The sequence below is a fragment of the Seriola aureovittata genome, chromosome 11, assembly GCF_021018895.1.
Source record: "Seriola aureovittata isolate HTS-2021-v1 ecotype China chromosome 11, ASM2101889v1, whole genome shotgun sequence".
Taxonomy (NCBI): Eukaryota; Metazoa; Chordata; class Actinopteri; order Carangiformes; family Carangidae; genus Seriola; species Seriola aureovittata.
This window is the reverse complement of record NC_079374.1, coordinates 8,146,917-8,162,319: the sequence shown is the minus strand read 5'-3', so window position 1 is coordinate 8,162,319 and position 15,403 is coordinate 8,146,917. Positions and strand designations below refer to the sequence as shown.

Genomic DNA, 15,403 nt, shown 5'->3' with positions numbered 1-15,403 from the left:
TAGTAGTAGTAGTAGTTGGCACTTGCAGTTGGCACTCTTCCTCTAACAGGTATACAATTGGTGGCTCCGTCGACGTTATTACGTCATCACGTATGCGTCATCACGTTGATCGTCGTAGCAAGTTGTTCTCACTGTCAGTTTCCTACTTGTGCGGGTAAGTGGTATACTGCAAATCTTCGGTAATTTAACTTTAAAGACCATGAAACCTGTTTTTTTTTTATGCCTGTGCTTATTCAGCCGTGTCATTTTGAAAGGGCGTAAACTTGCTATGACCAAACGCTACAGTAACGTTTCGTTAACTTACGGTTTACGGGAGCGTTTTGTTTAAGTTACAGAACCTAAAATCCAGAAAACAAACCAAGATAGCTGATATCAACTGATGTAGCTAACATCAAGTTAGCATTAGCAGAGTAGTTAACTATGCATGTCGAGTACTTGGCGTGACCAGCCAGATTTTGATTATGCAGGCACACATTGCGCACATATTGGAATTACTTGAAAAATATAACTTTATTATCATGGCTTACTTGATGCATCTAACAGTAGTGGAGGTGTTGACATCAGCCCAGTTTCCTCTTGGATTGCATGTATGAGAAATATGGGCCTTGGGCTGCAACTAATTATTCTTTTCATTTTAGATTAATCAGTTAATCTTAGTTCAATCAAATGTCAGACAGTTGTTAAAAAATGTCTCTTGCAATTTCCTATAGCCCAAATAGACTCTTTTATATTGCTTACTTTGTACCTAAAGGTATTGCATTAACAGTGATGTAAATCATGGAAAAGCAGTAAATCCTCACACTGAATAAGTTGTAATGTGTAAATATTTAGCATTTTTACTTGTATATATGATTTAAATGATAAATCTCAAATTCTATTTGTTGTTTTGTTTGAATAATCGCTTAATAGTTATAGGTCTATCCTCAGTGACAGTGCATAATTTAACAGCTGCAGTCGAGTCTCTGACTTAAACTAGGCCAGATCTGTAATGTTTAACTCTGTTCATCACCTAAAGGGCAGTTAGACGAGAGGGCCACCATGGTGCTGAACCCTGTCATTTCCAAGCTCGCTGGTAAACTGGTCGTGCTGGCAAGTGCTTCTCCAAGGAGACTGGAGATACTCCGCAATGCGGTATGTTTCCCTTTGGTTAAACTCATAGCAGCTGCATGTATGTCACAGCTGCTTTCTTTGAAAACATGAAATTGTACATATTGAATTGAGCTGGGAAAGGTTTCTCTCTTGTGGCTCATGACTGAATGATTTCAGAGATTGGCATTCTCTTTTTTTGTTCTTTTACTGTCTGAAAAAAAAAGTGAAAAGTATTTCTGTACAGTAAATATTTCAAATTAAAACAAGTGTTTTCATAACACATAGTAAAAAAAAAAAAGCAAAAAGAATGTTTAAACTCACTGCACCTGCCCATTATACATATCAGTAGCAATGTATGGTGCTAGCTCTAAGGTTAAGAAAACCTGGGCTGAATGAATGATTCAAAGTTTGGATTTCTTTTTTGTTTTCTTATGTGATAACAATTATGTCAGTCTTAATGAAAATAATGATACATTTTGCTCTTCTCCATGTCAGGGCTTACGCTTTGAGGTGGTACCGTCCTGGTTTAAAGAAACTCTTGACAAGGGACTTTTCAAAGCACCTCATGAGTATGCAGTTGAGACAGCCAAACAGAAAGCCCTGGAGGTGGCCAGGAGGATGCCCTTTGTGAGTTAAGCTACTTTTATATGACAGCATACAGATTATTTTTTTCTGCTGAATTATATATTCATAATATATTGTGTCTTTATTTGCTTTAGAAACACTTGAAAACTCCAGACATAGTAATTGGAGCAGACACTATTGTGGTAAGTGTAAGAAGGTATCACAGCACTTTATCTGTTTAATGTCTGTGACATAAGTTTATTGTTTTTTTTCATTTCTAAAGACTGTGGATGGCATGATTCTAGAGAAGCCAGTGGACAAACATGATGCTTACAGGATGCTGTCAAGGTCGGTGTCCTTTACTTAGTTTATGTCTGAATTAACATGAGAAACTGAAAAATGTCCTTTACAATTTCTCACTTCTATCCTTTACTTCTTCTTCCAGCTTGAGCGGTAAAGAGCACAGTGTCTTCACTGGTGTAGCTATTGTCCTCTGTCATGAGAAAGAAAGTGAGTCACAACTGACTTACTGTTATACAGTTCATTTTCTTCTTCTGTGTCCTTATGTATGTAATGGTTCCATTGGTGAGAAAATTTTATTTCTGAACTTCCCTGACCTGCAGATGAAGAAGTGGATTACCAGCTGATTGACTTCTACGAAGAAACAAAGGTGAAGTTTGCTGATCTCTCAGAAGATATGCTGTGGGAGTATATCAATAGTGGTGAACCCATGTGAGTATGAACGTTTGAACTCTCACATATGTAATAGCTATTGATTTCACGTAACCTCACCACGCATTCAATCATTGAAGGCCATTTGACTGGATGTTCATGAACCTGTTGCTTTTTGGACTTTGATGCCTGAGTTTTGTTCCTGTTGTGTTTGCCTTGTCCTATTTGACAGGAATTTTGTCAGCAAGAAAAAAAATTTTGACACAGGTCAGCGAGAGTGTATAGTTTAATTTGTTCTGCAACTGAGGGACATAGTGTTAGACATATAATTTATATATATAATATACATATAATTTATATATATATATATATATATATATATATATATATATATATAATGTATATGTATGTATGTGTGTGTGTGTGTGTGTGTATATATATATACACACACGTATATACACATATAATATAATTTTGAGTTAATGTGTTGCTGTGTCAGTGAGATGTGTTTCTGTGTGTGTTAGGGACAAGGCTGGCGGTTATGGTATCCAGGCTCTTGGGGGCATGCTGGTGGAGTACGTCCATGGAGACTTCCTCAATGTTGTGGGTTTCCCCCTCAACCACTTCTGCAAACAACTGGATCTTATTTACAACCACTGTGCTTCCTCCTCTGACCAGGAAAGTGCTTCTGTCCATGTGAGCCACAACGGCACTCACACCACCTCAATACCCACTCAGCCCCCACCCAACCTGCCAGCTCAGTCCAGCCACATTCCCAGTTCTTCAGCCAAACACAGCTCCTCACCCGTCCCCAAGCCTAAAAGCCCATCCGCCACTCAAACACACCCCACCAATGACAGCCCTTCATTCAGTCCTGTCCATAAGGTTAGTATTTCTCACACTATGAGCACAATCCATTACCTTTTTCTATTATCATTTACAAGAAACAATCTTCCTATAGGTGAAAAGGAAAGGCAGTGAAAGTGAAGCGGGTGAGAGTTCTTGGATGTTGGTCAACAGCTTGTCTAAACATACAGAAAACAGAGCAGCTGAGCTCCGAGACTCTGAGAATGCAACATTACCGCTGATCCCCAGCAGAGGGCAGGCGATTGAGCTCAATGTGACAGAGCACGAGGACAGTGAACTTAAAAATCAGGACTTGCAAAAAATCACAGAGCTAATGGACGGATTCAAAGCCTCAAAGGTAATTGTATATAAATTGTGTCTTACATTTAAGCTCTATGTGAAGAGTTTTTCATCGTGAAATATTAACTTTTAACTTTTGTTTTGTTGTAGTTAACTCCCAGAGGATGTAATGAAGTGTTTAGCTCATCTTAAAGGAGGAGTTGGACATCTAAGGAAATAGATTTCTTCTTTTCCTTGCCGAGAGTTAGATGATTGTTACCACTCTCATATCTGTCTATTGAATATGAAGCTACAACCAGGAGACCGTTAGCTTAACTTAGCATAAAGACTGGATCCAAAGGGAAACAGCTAGCCTGGCTCTGTGCAAAGGAAAAACTAACCTGCTTATAAACATCTCTAAATCTCACAAATTGACATATTATATTGTGTTTGTTTAATCCAAACAAAATACATGGTGCAAAACGACAAGATGTGGTTTTACAAGGGAAGGGGGGAGGGTGCTGCTGCACTATTTGTTGTTCAGGTGTCTTGACTTCCTGTAGTCTGTGCTGGTTGCCTGGCAGACATAAGGCCCCAAAGTGACCACAAGGATATGAAATAAACAAACAAATCCAATTTGTTAAATAGTGAGATTATTTAGAGTTGCTGGTTCATGTCCATTAGACAGAGTGGTCTTCTCATCTAATTCTCAAGGCAAAAATAATAAATAAGCATAGTTTGCAAAAAGTTGGACTATTCCTTTAACTATTCCTTATTTGATGTGCACTATTATGGAACTGTAGTAGAATACAGGAGATTGTTTTTGTTTTTGTTTTAATGAACAGAAATAAAATTAAAAAAAGTTGCCATTTTTGATCTACTATAATCTGACAGCACAGATTTGTTTTATATCACGTCATCTCCACACAAATAAAATTTTCCGTCTGTATCCATTCTGCCTTGTTCCAGGCGCTGTTCACTGCATCTGAGTTGTGTGTGTTTGACCTGCTACATAGCAGACCACGGCTGGATGCAGCACAGGTGGCCCAGGAGATCAAAGCCTCTGTGAAGGGGACTGAATGCCTGTTGGAGGCTTGTGTGTCTCTAGGGCTGTTGAAGAGCAAAGAGAGACGTTAGTCAGCACTCAGTCTGTTGATAATTACATGATAACCACTTTTTCTTATCTTAAAGTGATTGAAGCATGTAATATTCAACTTCTCACATGTTTAATGGTGTCTTCACTCCCAGCGTGCCAAAAGCCTATGTATGAGAACACAGATCTGGCGGTGCGTTTTTTGCGGTCAGATGCACCTTTTTCACTGCACGGATACATCCAGCATTGTAACAACACAATATGGCCTCTTTTCTCCCACCTTGAGAGTGCTGTGCGGGAGGGTACCAACCAGCATGAGAAGGCCTTTGGCAAGATATCTAAGGATGTGTTTCAGGTGATTATCAAGTTTAGGCTCAGGTTTATATAATGCAGTTGAAATCAAGTTAAAAATGTTTCACAGGTGCGATTTTCTATTCGTCTCTTTCATATGTCTCTTTTTAAAGGATACGTACTACAACAGTCAGGAAGTGAAACTGAGATTCATGAATGCCATGCACAGCATTGCCAAAGTTACAGGAAAAGCTGTGGCAACAGCCTTTGACCTTTCCAGATATAAAACGGCCTGTGACCTCGGAGGTAAGCAGAAAGTGTAAAAGGTTAAAATTGGGTGCTTGAATGATAAACCAATTCTTCTCATTGGTTTTTTTTTTTTTCTTCTTCCTCCTCAAGGATGCACTGGTGCCATGGCCTATGAGTTTACTAAAGCCCATCCTGGGTTGTCTGTGACAGTTTTTGACCTACCCGCTGTTTTTGAGATGAGTGAGCATTTCCATCCGCTGCAAAAAGACAACAGGGTGTCATTTGTAGCAGGTCAGTTTTTTTATTAGCACAAAGACAACTATCTTAACTGTTTAATGGTTAAACATGGACTGTAATTAACTAAATGTTTTTCTTCTGAGATAGAAAAGTGACTCTCACTCTGTGACCAAAACTTGTGACTTTTTCTTGGCTTTATGAACAGGAGACTTCTTTAAAGACGAGTTGCCCAAGGCAGACTTGTACATCCTGGCGAGAATTCTTCATGACTGGCCTGATGAGAAGGTGCATATTTTGCTGAGGAAAATCGCAGATGCATGCACACCAGGTAAAAAAGTCTTTTAAATCTTTTTGATTACATGTGTTGACTGATCGGTCCATGCTAACATAGAATGATGTTTTCAGTCATGTGTCAGTGAAACTTGAGAGCAGTTTTCCATTTCTACAGCAAGAGTGGTTCCTTATTTTACTTACTACTAGTTCCCACATTCTGGTAAGATGATACATACAATTAGCTGCTGTTTAGTTTGGTTTCAGGCAGGCACTTGTGGGACTTGGTTGAGAACCGCTGCTGTAGCCTGTTATTGTCAGTGTTCAACTGACGTAAAAGCTGAAAATGATAGCACATTTGTGAAATGTAAAGCAACACTTTATAAGAAGCTGGTAAATTCAAAGCCAAACTACAATGCTAAAAAACATGATGGTACTTTTGTTTTCTCCTTATTCTCCTTGAGAATTATTCTTTGCCTAAAGAAATGAAATGCAAGGTGATAAGGGGATTCAAAACCACCACTGTTGCTCTCTAAAGTTGTACATCTGCATACATATCACGCACTTGCACCATGCTGCCAGGCTGTGGACTCCTGATAAGTGAGATCTTCCTGGATGAAGACAGAGGGGCCCCGAGTCGTGGGCTGCTGCAGGCCCTCAGCATGAGCGAGGGGAAACAGAGGAGCGCGACAGAATACAGCCTGCTTTTGAAGAGCCACGGTTTCATCGCAGCACATGTCAGACACACAGACAACTTCCTGGATGCTATGCTTTGCATCAAAGTGTGACTGAAACCATTCTGAACAACACTATGCAAAAGGTCTTGTAGTATACTGTATTCTGTAGGTATCTTTTGCCAAGATCAATGTTTTTATGAAGAAGCATGAGTCTGTAAAGCAGCCTCTCTGGATCAGTAATAGTCTTTTTCTGTTTTGTAAAGATTCATTAAATGAAAAATGAAAAACCTCTTTATGTTTGAGGTTTTGAACACTAAACAAAGTATATTATTGTGTATGTTTTATTAGTTATTTTATAATTTTCAAAGTCTTGAACAGTCTCTTATGTTGGGCCTTAGGATGTGCAGTGCTCATAGCTGAGACCATGTTGGCTGGACAGACGCCCTACTCTGCTCTGCAGTCTCTGAACATGCTTGCCCAGACTGAGGGACAGGAGAGAACAGAGAGCAAGTACGCAAACATGCTCAGCAAACATGGATTTGGGAACACGCACGTGGTTCACACTAAGAACTTTTTAGATGCTTTTATTGCTATTAAAATGTAGCAAGTGAATCATGCACACAAATACCCATGCTTTAGTTCATTTTGTTAAGATACAAGATCTTTTTTCAGTTTTAGTTGTTTGATCAGTGGTGGAAAAATATTAACTCTTTCAATAAAGTATTTTCATGATTTAAAAAGAAGAACTCGATTGTGAGTTAAAATCCTGCCTTCAAGTTCTCATTTAAAGCACATGAGTATCAACAAAATGTATTTCAGTACACTTTCAAGATCTCATACAGAATAGTCCCTTTCATAGTGTTTTTAAGTTATACATGTGGTATACATTGGATTATTACTACAGATTCATAAGGATGTAAGGAGCAGTTAAATGTATCTGTATATAATTTCATCTATTTTATATAATGGGAAGTTTAATATATAATAATCATATTAAATAAGTTTTAAAGTGAAGTTTTGTTTGTTGTGTAGTTCTCCAACAGAAGTAAGAATGTGAACTGAATTGATAAGTCACCCATGTTAGCTACTGTAGATGAGCAGCTGCTACAGTAATTATGTCTACCAAGTGTTTATGCAGCACAGTAGATCAACAGTGGAACAATGAAAAAGCTGCATAACAAGTATTTTCACATCACCTATTTGAGCCTGGTGCTTATCTGGTGCGATGCAATGAAAAAGAATGCCAAGGTTATTTAAAAACAAGTGGAACTTTAGCAATATCCTGTTTGTGGTACAGCTGCTGGCTGAACCTCCATTGTACACTGATCTAAATATAACTTCAGGCAACTGTGCATTTGAAATACTACAGTTTGTTTGTCAGCGCTACAACAACAAGCTCAGTGTGATACTTGGTCCAATCAGACAGGGGCTTGCCTTCTGTAGTCTCCCTGTGATTTAGACAGCCTATTGTCTGTCCTTACCCTGATCACCTTTAGGTCCAGCATGCCAGCTAACAGAGTTCATAAGCAGCACAGGGGCATCTTTAAAGAGCAAGCAGATGCTTCTGGTGTAGGAACAATGTCGATTTTATTCACATATTTCATCACCCCAGCACTCAGCGTTGCTTTTTGGGAAGTTCAGATCCTCTTAGAGTAAGGGGATAACCCCAGAATATTGAGTCACTGCTTTTCTTGTAACTACCTCTGGTGTTGCTGCTAGAGTTGAATCGGTGGATCCCCACAACCCTCTGGATTTGGCAGAGCAGCAGTCATTCAAGTTGGATGTGATAAGAAGCCTGTACCAGTCCAGGGCTTCTTAGTTTCTGTAAAAGGGAGTCATCATTTATGTGAAGGCCTACTTTGGCACCAATAATACATTTAAAGTTAGAAGAGCATTCCTTGAATGTCAGTATTAGATTAATGATAAAACTGCCACCAGATGGGCGATTTGCTATCTAGATAGTCGGACCTAGCTAACGCATTAGAAACCAAGTTGTCTGGCATTGTTTAGTGTGTAGATTGCTCATTTTTAAAAACACCCACACTGTGGTCAGCTGGATGACGGCTGTTGCTGGAGTGTGTGCATCCTGTGCCTCAAACACTCCTAACTGCCATATTAGGATGATGCAATGTGGACGCAATGGGGCTAAGATGATTAAAGAAAAACTAACATTGAAGTAGTGTTATCATCTAAATAGGATGTCATTTTGCCCCCGGTGGACATGACTTAATGTTTACTCCAACTTTAGAAAAGGCTGGGGGAAGATTGCCAGTGATGAGGCCTTTTTTCATGAGGGCCGCGTCAAGCAAACCCTGAGGCGTGGGTGGAGCCTTCTCCTTGATCTTGTATGATGGGCATTTTTCACTGATGACCCTCATTCTCCAACTGTAACAAACTGGTACAACACCCATAACCACACATGTAATATTAAAGCTCCAACCTCCTCCTTATTGCCCCATTTGGTCTGTTTGACCATATCTCCCCTTTTTTCCAAAGCTGCAGACAGTTGACAGCTGCTTACAGTACATGCAGCTCACCTCCTAAGTGATATTTGATATTCTGGACACGAAACCCAAATATTTATTTTGCAGTTGAAAGCCCTGCACAGCGGTTTCTTGCTATGTCAGTAAATCTCCTCAAGATGGCACCACAAACCTGCAGATCTGCCCAGAAAACTTGGCCAGACGCAGAGTTCCTGTTTTGTTTAACTGTCTAATTCTTTCCAGTGGCAGCTGCTTGTGTGCTGTAGAGATTTAAACGTTTGAGCACTGAGTTAGAGTGAGCCATCGGAATTCAGCTTTACGTGGCCTGGGTTGGTAATTAATTTGTACTTCATGTGTATGGTTGGGTGATTTAGTCTCTTAATGCAAGAGAAGCATGACACCACCCTTTAATACCTCTTGGATTTCAGTTTGGAAGCAGCAGGTAAAGCAGCCAAACAGCTGATGGGAACATGGGAATATCTCCGGCCAGGATAAATAGCTGTTATTCTTTGTGACACTGAAAGTGTATCCGGATTACTCTTCATTTTGGATCCCTCTCTAAGTATTTTCCTAGAGGGGTAATAAGGGTGGTCATGTTATTCATGGCCATTTTCTTGTCAGTCTGGGCTGAGGCTCTGTGCGACATCTAACTGATTTCCATTACTCACATTTTATTTTTTCAATGGGGTGAGACAGAGGAGGGTTATTCTCAAGTTCAAATATGACAGTGAGTGTAAATCACATAAGGTTTGTGTTATTGTGGACACACACTGAATGCATCAAAACTCCATACATTGCAGTACTTTCCTGCCACACACTGGTTGTGAAAGCTTGTATTGATTCAATACTTCATACACATTGCATTATCCATCAGCTCTTTTTAAAGACAGCTAAGTGACACCAAATGGTTGTGTCAGGCCTGGAAGCAGAGACGAGCGTCACAAATCAAATGGCAAGAATGTATGCTCCCTTAAAACATGATGAAGCGTTTCCATGAAAGGATTTACATATCCTTTCACTTCCAGTGTCCCAGCTGCACCCGCTCACCCTCAAAATGCCTCGACTTTTGTGTACGAACATCAACAGCAAAGACTCTCCGAGGCTTTCTAATGAAAACCATTCAAGTCAATCAAGTTTACCAGAGACCAAAGGCCAGTGTAATTTGGGAAAATTGCTGAAACTCCAAAGTAATCTTCTGTAATGTGATCTTGCCTATTGAACACTGGCTGTACTGTACGTGTCGGATAAGAGCTCAGTCATTTTCTTCAAATGCAGTCTTGACAAGCAGCATGGATAGCCACCTGCAAGTAATCATCATTCTAGTGTTAAGTGCTTTGATATTAAAATGACTGATTTAAGACCATTTGCTGCTAGTAGATAGCGATTTGAAAACACTTCCATATGTTGATAGGGAGGATAAGCTGCGTTTGTGAACCGGGAGAAGGGCATGTTGTGTTTACTGTTGTGGAAAAGCCAGTGAAAGCACACCATGGTTTAGCCATGACTTCAGTTTTCAGATGAGAAAGCAGCCTACACTTTAAACTACAATGATGAAATCAAAGCCAGTTAAATAATAATGAGTGCAAAGCTTCATAAGATTTACAATGTTAATTGTTTTGTAATGGGAACATGTGCTTCAGTGAAATGTCATGCATTTTCCAGGATGACCACTTGGGGGCAACGTTGACTAAAGAAATCATCAGTGCAGAAGCTGATTTTTATCAAGTTTTATTGTTTGTTGATACTTTTATCAAAGTGACAGGAGAAGACAGACAATTTCACTGCTGAGTTATTTGAAATTTTGCAAATATCCATGTCAAACTTTTAGTGTTATCTTAGTTGAAAAATAAATAGTATCGCTGTTTATACCAAAAGCCTCTTTGTGACTTTGGGAAGGATACACAGAATCCAAATGGTTGCATGCAGAATAACAAACACTCTCTAATCAGTCAGTTTTCTGAATTGCCTCTCAAAACTGAACTCATGCTTGGGCACCTGTTTCAAAGAACAGGCTTGTTTATCAAAGTCCTCCTCTGTCAACAAACAGAATAAGCGCGATGATGGCTGGCTCCTCAACCCACATCTGATTTCAGCAAATGTGCAATTGTTCAAAGTGAGTTGTGCTTCATTGATTTGTTTCAAGGCAGAGGAAAAATAACCTCAGGGCTTCTACCAGTTAGAAATAACAATGGAGTCCTTCTCTGCTGTTTGTAGTTTTTTTTTTTCTTTTTTGGCCTGACATCAGTAGTTGAACATGGGAGGGATTTTCACTGCAGATTTGACTGCCGGTTGGGACTGTATAAGAAAGTACTTAAAGTCAGGGACTCTATTTATAATTTAATAATAATATAAAATTTAATATCACAGAGATGTACAGGGGTTTTTAATTGATTTCAGGTTTTCAATTTCTTTATTTGTGACATAGCCTACACAATGTTTTCCCACTGTGCTCCCCTCCCCTCTATATCTCTTTTTCTCTTTAGTGCCTCATTGATTTAAACCTTTTTTGATTTGTGGACTTTAGATGATTTAAAGTAATAGTTTGGCACTTAAGGAACTTCACTTATTTGCCTTTTTCTTTCTGAGAGCTTTAAGAGAAAGTCTTCACCACTCCGATGTCTACACGATGAGTATGGAGCTGGAGCAAGGAAGGCGATTAGCTTAGCTTAGCTTGGTACAAAGGAAAACAGCAACTTGTAGTTTTACAGGTTGTTATGTGTCGTGCTTGATGTTTACATTTCTGTTAATGTAGCTATGTATAATACAAACAAGATATAACATGCTAATTAGTTAGCTTCAGAGGATGGTGTAATTTTGAACTTTAGATAGAGCCAGGCCGTTTCACCTTTTCACCTTTAGCTAAGCTAATCACCATCTCAATACAAATAAGAGAGTGATAACCATCTTCTTGTGTAACTTCTGGCGAGGAAGCAGACATATTTACTGTCAATCTAGTGCTTTAAAAGTGGTGGGCTGTAGAAATAAGTGTTTGGACTGTGTTATTTATCTGATCACTCATAATTCTCAACTTTTATCCCTACTAGACCCCGCCTTACATGAGCATCAGCACTGTAATAGTGAACCCAGCACCTTTGAGCTCAGAATCAGAGCCCATTTGGCACCTGCTAAAAGCCAACATGAGTCTCATTAACATATGGAAATATTTGTTGCGGTCAAATACGAGAGTCTGTTTCCCCTTCCTGTCTCCATGTGATGTGTGAGGTGTCACTCAGAGATACAGTAGGGGAGGAGACTCTATGTGCTGAAATGGTTGGTGACAGGGCTTTCATCCGACCCACTGAGGGCTCTTTGTTGTTATTTTGGGATCTCTCATGGGTGCAGTCTGAGAGAGCAGCAGACAGACTGGGTCTCATCACTGCACACACACACACACACACACACACACACACACACACACACACACATACCTGCAGATATGCACATGCACACACTGACACACACACCTGCATATACAAAAAAAAAAAGAGTAATGACATGCTCACTGCCATGTCAGTCAAATTAGCTGGTTTTCTGGAGGTAAGGGAAGTCATTCATTCTCATCAATTAAAAAATAAGGAGAATATTTCAAAAGGATTTGTTCCACTTGTTCTAACATAATTTGTATGGAGATTCCACCAGTGAAAGAACAAAACAGCAGAAATATTAGACATAATATAACAAAAATACTCCTCACAAGACAAAATTGGGAGATAAGTCAACACTCTGACCTAGTATCACATATTCTTTTACTTAGTAAGTGAAACTTATTATGAGCATTTTTATTTTCATTATGTGTAACTATTGATCTTTTTTTTTTTTCTATTCCTGGTGGAACTGGGCTTCCATACTGAGCTTCATTTTTGTATCCTTTGCAGTTGTGAAATTCTTTGATTTAGAGACTTAAGTGAATACTGAAGCATGTTCTTGTGTTGCTTAGATGTGAATAATTTTATTGACTGCAAGTTAAACTCCTTTTCTTCTGTGACATCAAATGTGACTCAGGCCTCAGACTCAGTTAAAGGCTCAGTTCATCCAAATAACCAGCACTATATTTGTTTATTATTGTTGTGTATTTATTTATTTAACAGGGACTTTACATATACACTGTGTTACCTACAGATAAGAAGTCCAATGTCACGGCTTAGACTTTTAAATCCAAGTGAAAGGTTATCCTTAGTGGCATCCAGTCACTTTAAAAAAAATTTTAATCAATTTCTTTTTTCTTAATCTGCCAATGTTTTGAGATATCTTGATAATCAACAGGCCTAATTGTGAACAGTTTCCATTGTAACTATTTTATGTAATTACAATGAATTAAGCATTAGCCAGAGTAACAAGAATGTAATTTCTGGAAAGGTCCATTGCTCTCCTTTCCAGTTTGTTTCTTTTTTTCATTTTTTTTTCATAGTGTTTCATTGGTGCATTTTCGTAAATTTGTGGTGCATGAAAACAAAATTATCTGCATGGCTAGACACCACTAGGATAAGTGACCAATTATGTATTTTGTAATTTAGGTGAACTGACCCTTTAAAAAACATTCTAGTACTTGCCAGTGTTGCTTCAGCGTTCTTCATTTGAAAATTACACCACGTGAATGAAAATGAAAGTCTCCAGTTAACAGCGTTAGTCTATTTGATTTCACATTCAAACAGCAACTGCGATCATAACCTCTGACAGTGTAAGATGCAAAACAAATGTTTAGCCTATCAATGGTGTGTGCCGATAAGATATTTATGGGGTTGACAAAGTTGTCTTTGTGTCTGTCTTGTTGTCTGTTATCATGAGTTGAAGGTGCTTCTGCAGTGGCCTCTGACACAGATCACAGGCAGCTGCTGTTTAAAACAAGTGAGAAGATATATTCCTCTCACTGTGCGATGTTGACCCTTGCTCTTAACCCCCTCCAGCAGCAGTTCATCCTCCAAACAATAACAATCAATTCCCTCCACATCTGACAGAGCCGAAGAACAACTTATAAATGATATGCATCTCCTGCTGGTCCCATGGCAACCGCCTTGACTTTATTGTTGCGTTTCTTTGATCCCGCCAAGCTTTGATTCATTTCTCTTTCACCCTTTTAGCTAAACATATCATGTGAATTTGGAGCTTTGTTCCTGACAGGCCCCGTCTTACCTCGCTCTCTCCACAGGCTCCTGACGCCTCCCAGAGGAGCCGCGGAGGAGGAGAGGAATTCCACTGGATTCAAAGACTTCTCCGGATTTCTTTTGACTCTTCCGTCTGCCTTGCCTTCCCCTGCTCTTCATGTTGACCTGTTCCTCGTGATCCCCTGCCAAACCATCTTCCTGGCCCTGGGGGACACTGCCTGTATGTGCACAGCCATACACATTACATGGGTGCGTGGAGGTGTTACGGACTTCTATTCAAGGCAAGTTCCAGTCGCAGGTTCCTCTGCATGTCCAGGCCTTTGATTCAGTGATTGAGGAGAATGAACTTGGCCTGATTCATTGGGTGTTTTTCATCAATGGGCGGTTTATAGGGTTGTTGACAAAGCTGTAGATAAGTTGCCAGGTTCCTAACAAACTGCAGCCTTGTGTGTATTCTTATAGAGTCCACTGAGGAATTCATTGCAGGCAGTTTGACATGATTTTAAGACTCGTCTTCAAAAGAGTGGGACATTATATCCAAAGGACTTTCACCAAATGAGAACGTAATGAAAAATGAAAAGTGTATGTTTTCTCAGTACCATCTGGTTTCAATCATGGCAATATCCTAAACATGACCAGTTTCTTGAATCAGCTACCCTCCGCTTGCCTCCCAGACGTAAGGCACTCATTATTCTAGTCAGGCCTCTCCGACAGCTACACAAAGTCTAACATTTTCACCAGTAAAGCCCAAGTAGAAGTCAGCTTCTCTCTCATTCACTTCATAATCACTTTGCGATAGCTGTTTTAACTATTATATGTAGTTCATAATGGCCCAACTTTTTTATTTTAGGTCATAATTTATCGCTAAAGAAAGTCTTCCTTTAAGTGTTGATCAACACTGTAAGAAAAAGGTTAAAGTATTAAAGTTTTTGCAGCTCACTTCAATTCATACATCTTACTGTTCCACTCACTCATCATACAAAAAACTGCGCTTAATACAGCTGTTAAGCTCATTACTCCCAGAACATGACACAGAGCGAGGATATTGAGCATCTACCTGAAGTCTGGACAGTCGTAATGTAGGTGGTGTGGTGTCTGTGCTGTATATTCAAAGTTATGCTTTTGTTTGTCAGAGCAAAGTTTCGCAGGGTTGAGCTGATTTGTCTGCCTGTGCATGTGCTTGCATATCTTCGTATTGACAAGCAGTGGACACCAGGGAGGAGACGTGTCAGTTAAAGGCATTAAACACATGCAACACAACTTCCAGTCTCCATCCCATTTAAAGGAAATATAGCAACTAAAACATCAATATATCATTTTATTAATTTAATTATGTGGCATAATAACCATGAACAAATTAAACTGCTGTATGGTCTATATGACAGCCTTCCTTTGTCTCATGCCAGATGTACTATTAAATCAGCACCACATTTCCTATAAACTTCACTGCTAACTACTGCAAAGAGGGTGTTGTCACTTGTTAGAAGCTTTAAGGAACAGTTCTGGCTCCTCAGACCAGGCCTTATTTTGTTGCAGCTACCATCGTGACAG

The 15,403-nt window shown here is 39.4% G+C and overlaps 1 protein-coding gene across 5 annotated transcripts; it reads left to right on the top strand.

The window, feature by feature from the left end:
- The first annotated feature begins 124 nt into the window (after window positions 1-124).
- On the top strand, window positions 125-14,106 carry asmtl (acetylserotonin O-methyltransferase-like). 5 transcript variants are annotated; one of them, XM_056389366.1, is made up of 16 exons: window positions 126-154; window positions 1,016-1,131; window positions 1,585-1,716; window positions 1,809-1,856; window positions 1,937-2,001; window positions 2,099-2,163; window positions 2,277-2,385; window positions 2,850-3,210; window positions 3,287-3,529; window positions 4,420-4,582; window positions 4,699-4,898; window positions 5,008-5,140; window positions 5,234-5,374; window positions 5,526-5,648; window positions 6,173-6,410; window positions 6,666-6,804. In XM_056389366.1, the coding sequence occupies exons 2-15, from the start codon at window positions 1,039-1,041 to the stop codon at window positions 6,376-6,378; spliced, it is 2,082 nt and encodes a 693-aa protein (XP_056245341.1). In that variant the 5' UTR covers window positions 126-154; window positions 1,016-1,038; the 3' UTR covers window positions 6,379-6,410; window positions 6,666-6,804. The 5 variants fall into 5 exon arrangements, with proteins under 5 accessions (XP_056245342.1, XP_056245341.1, XP_056245338.1 ...); XM_056389367.1 differs by lacking the exons at window positions 6,173-6,410; window positions 6,666-6,804 and adding an exon at window positions 13,897-14,106 and having other exon boundaries at window positions 125-154; XM_056389363.1 differs by lacking the exon at window positions 6,173-6,410 and having other exon boundaries at window positions 6,666-7,281.
- Window positions 14,107-15,403: the final 1,297 nt, after the last annotated feature.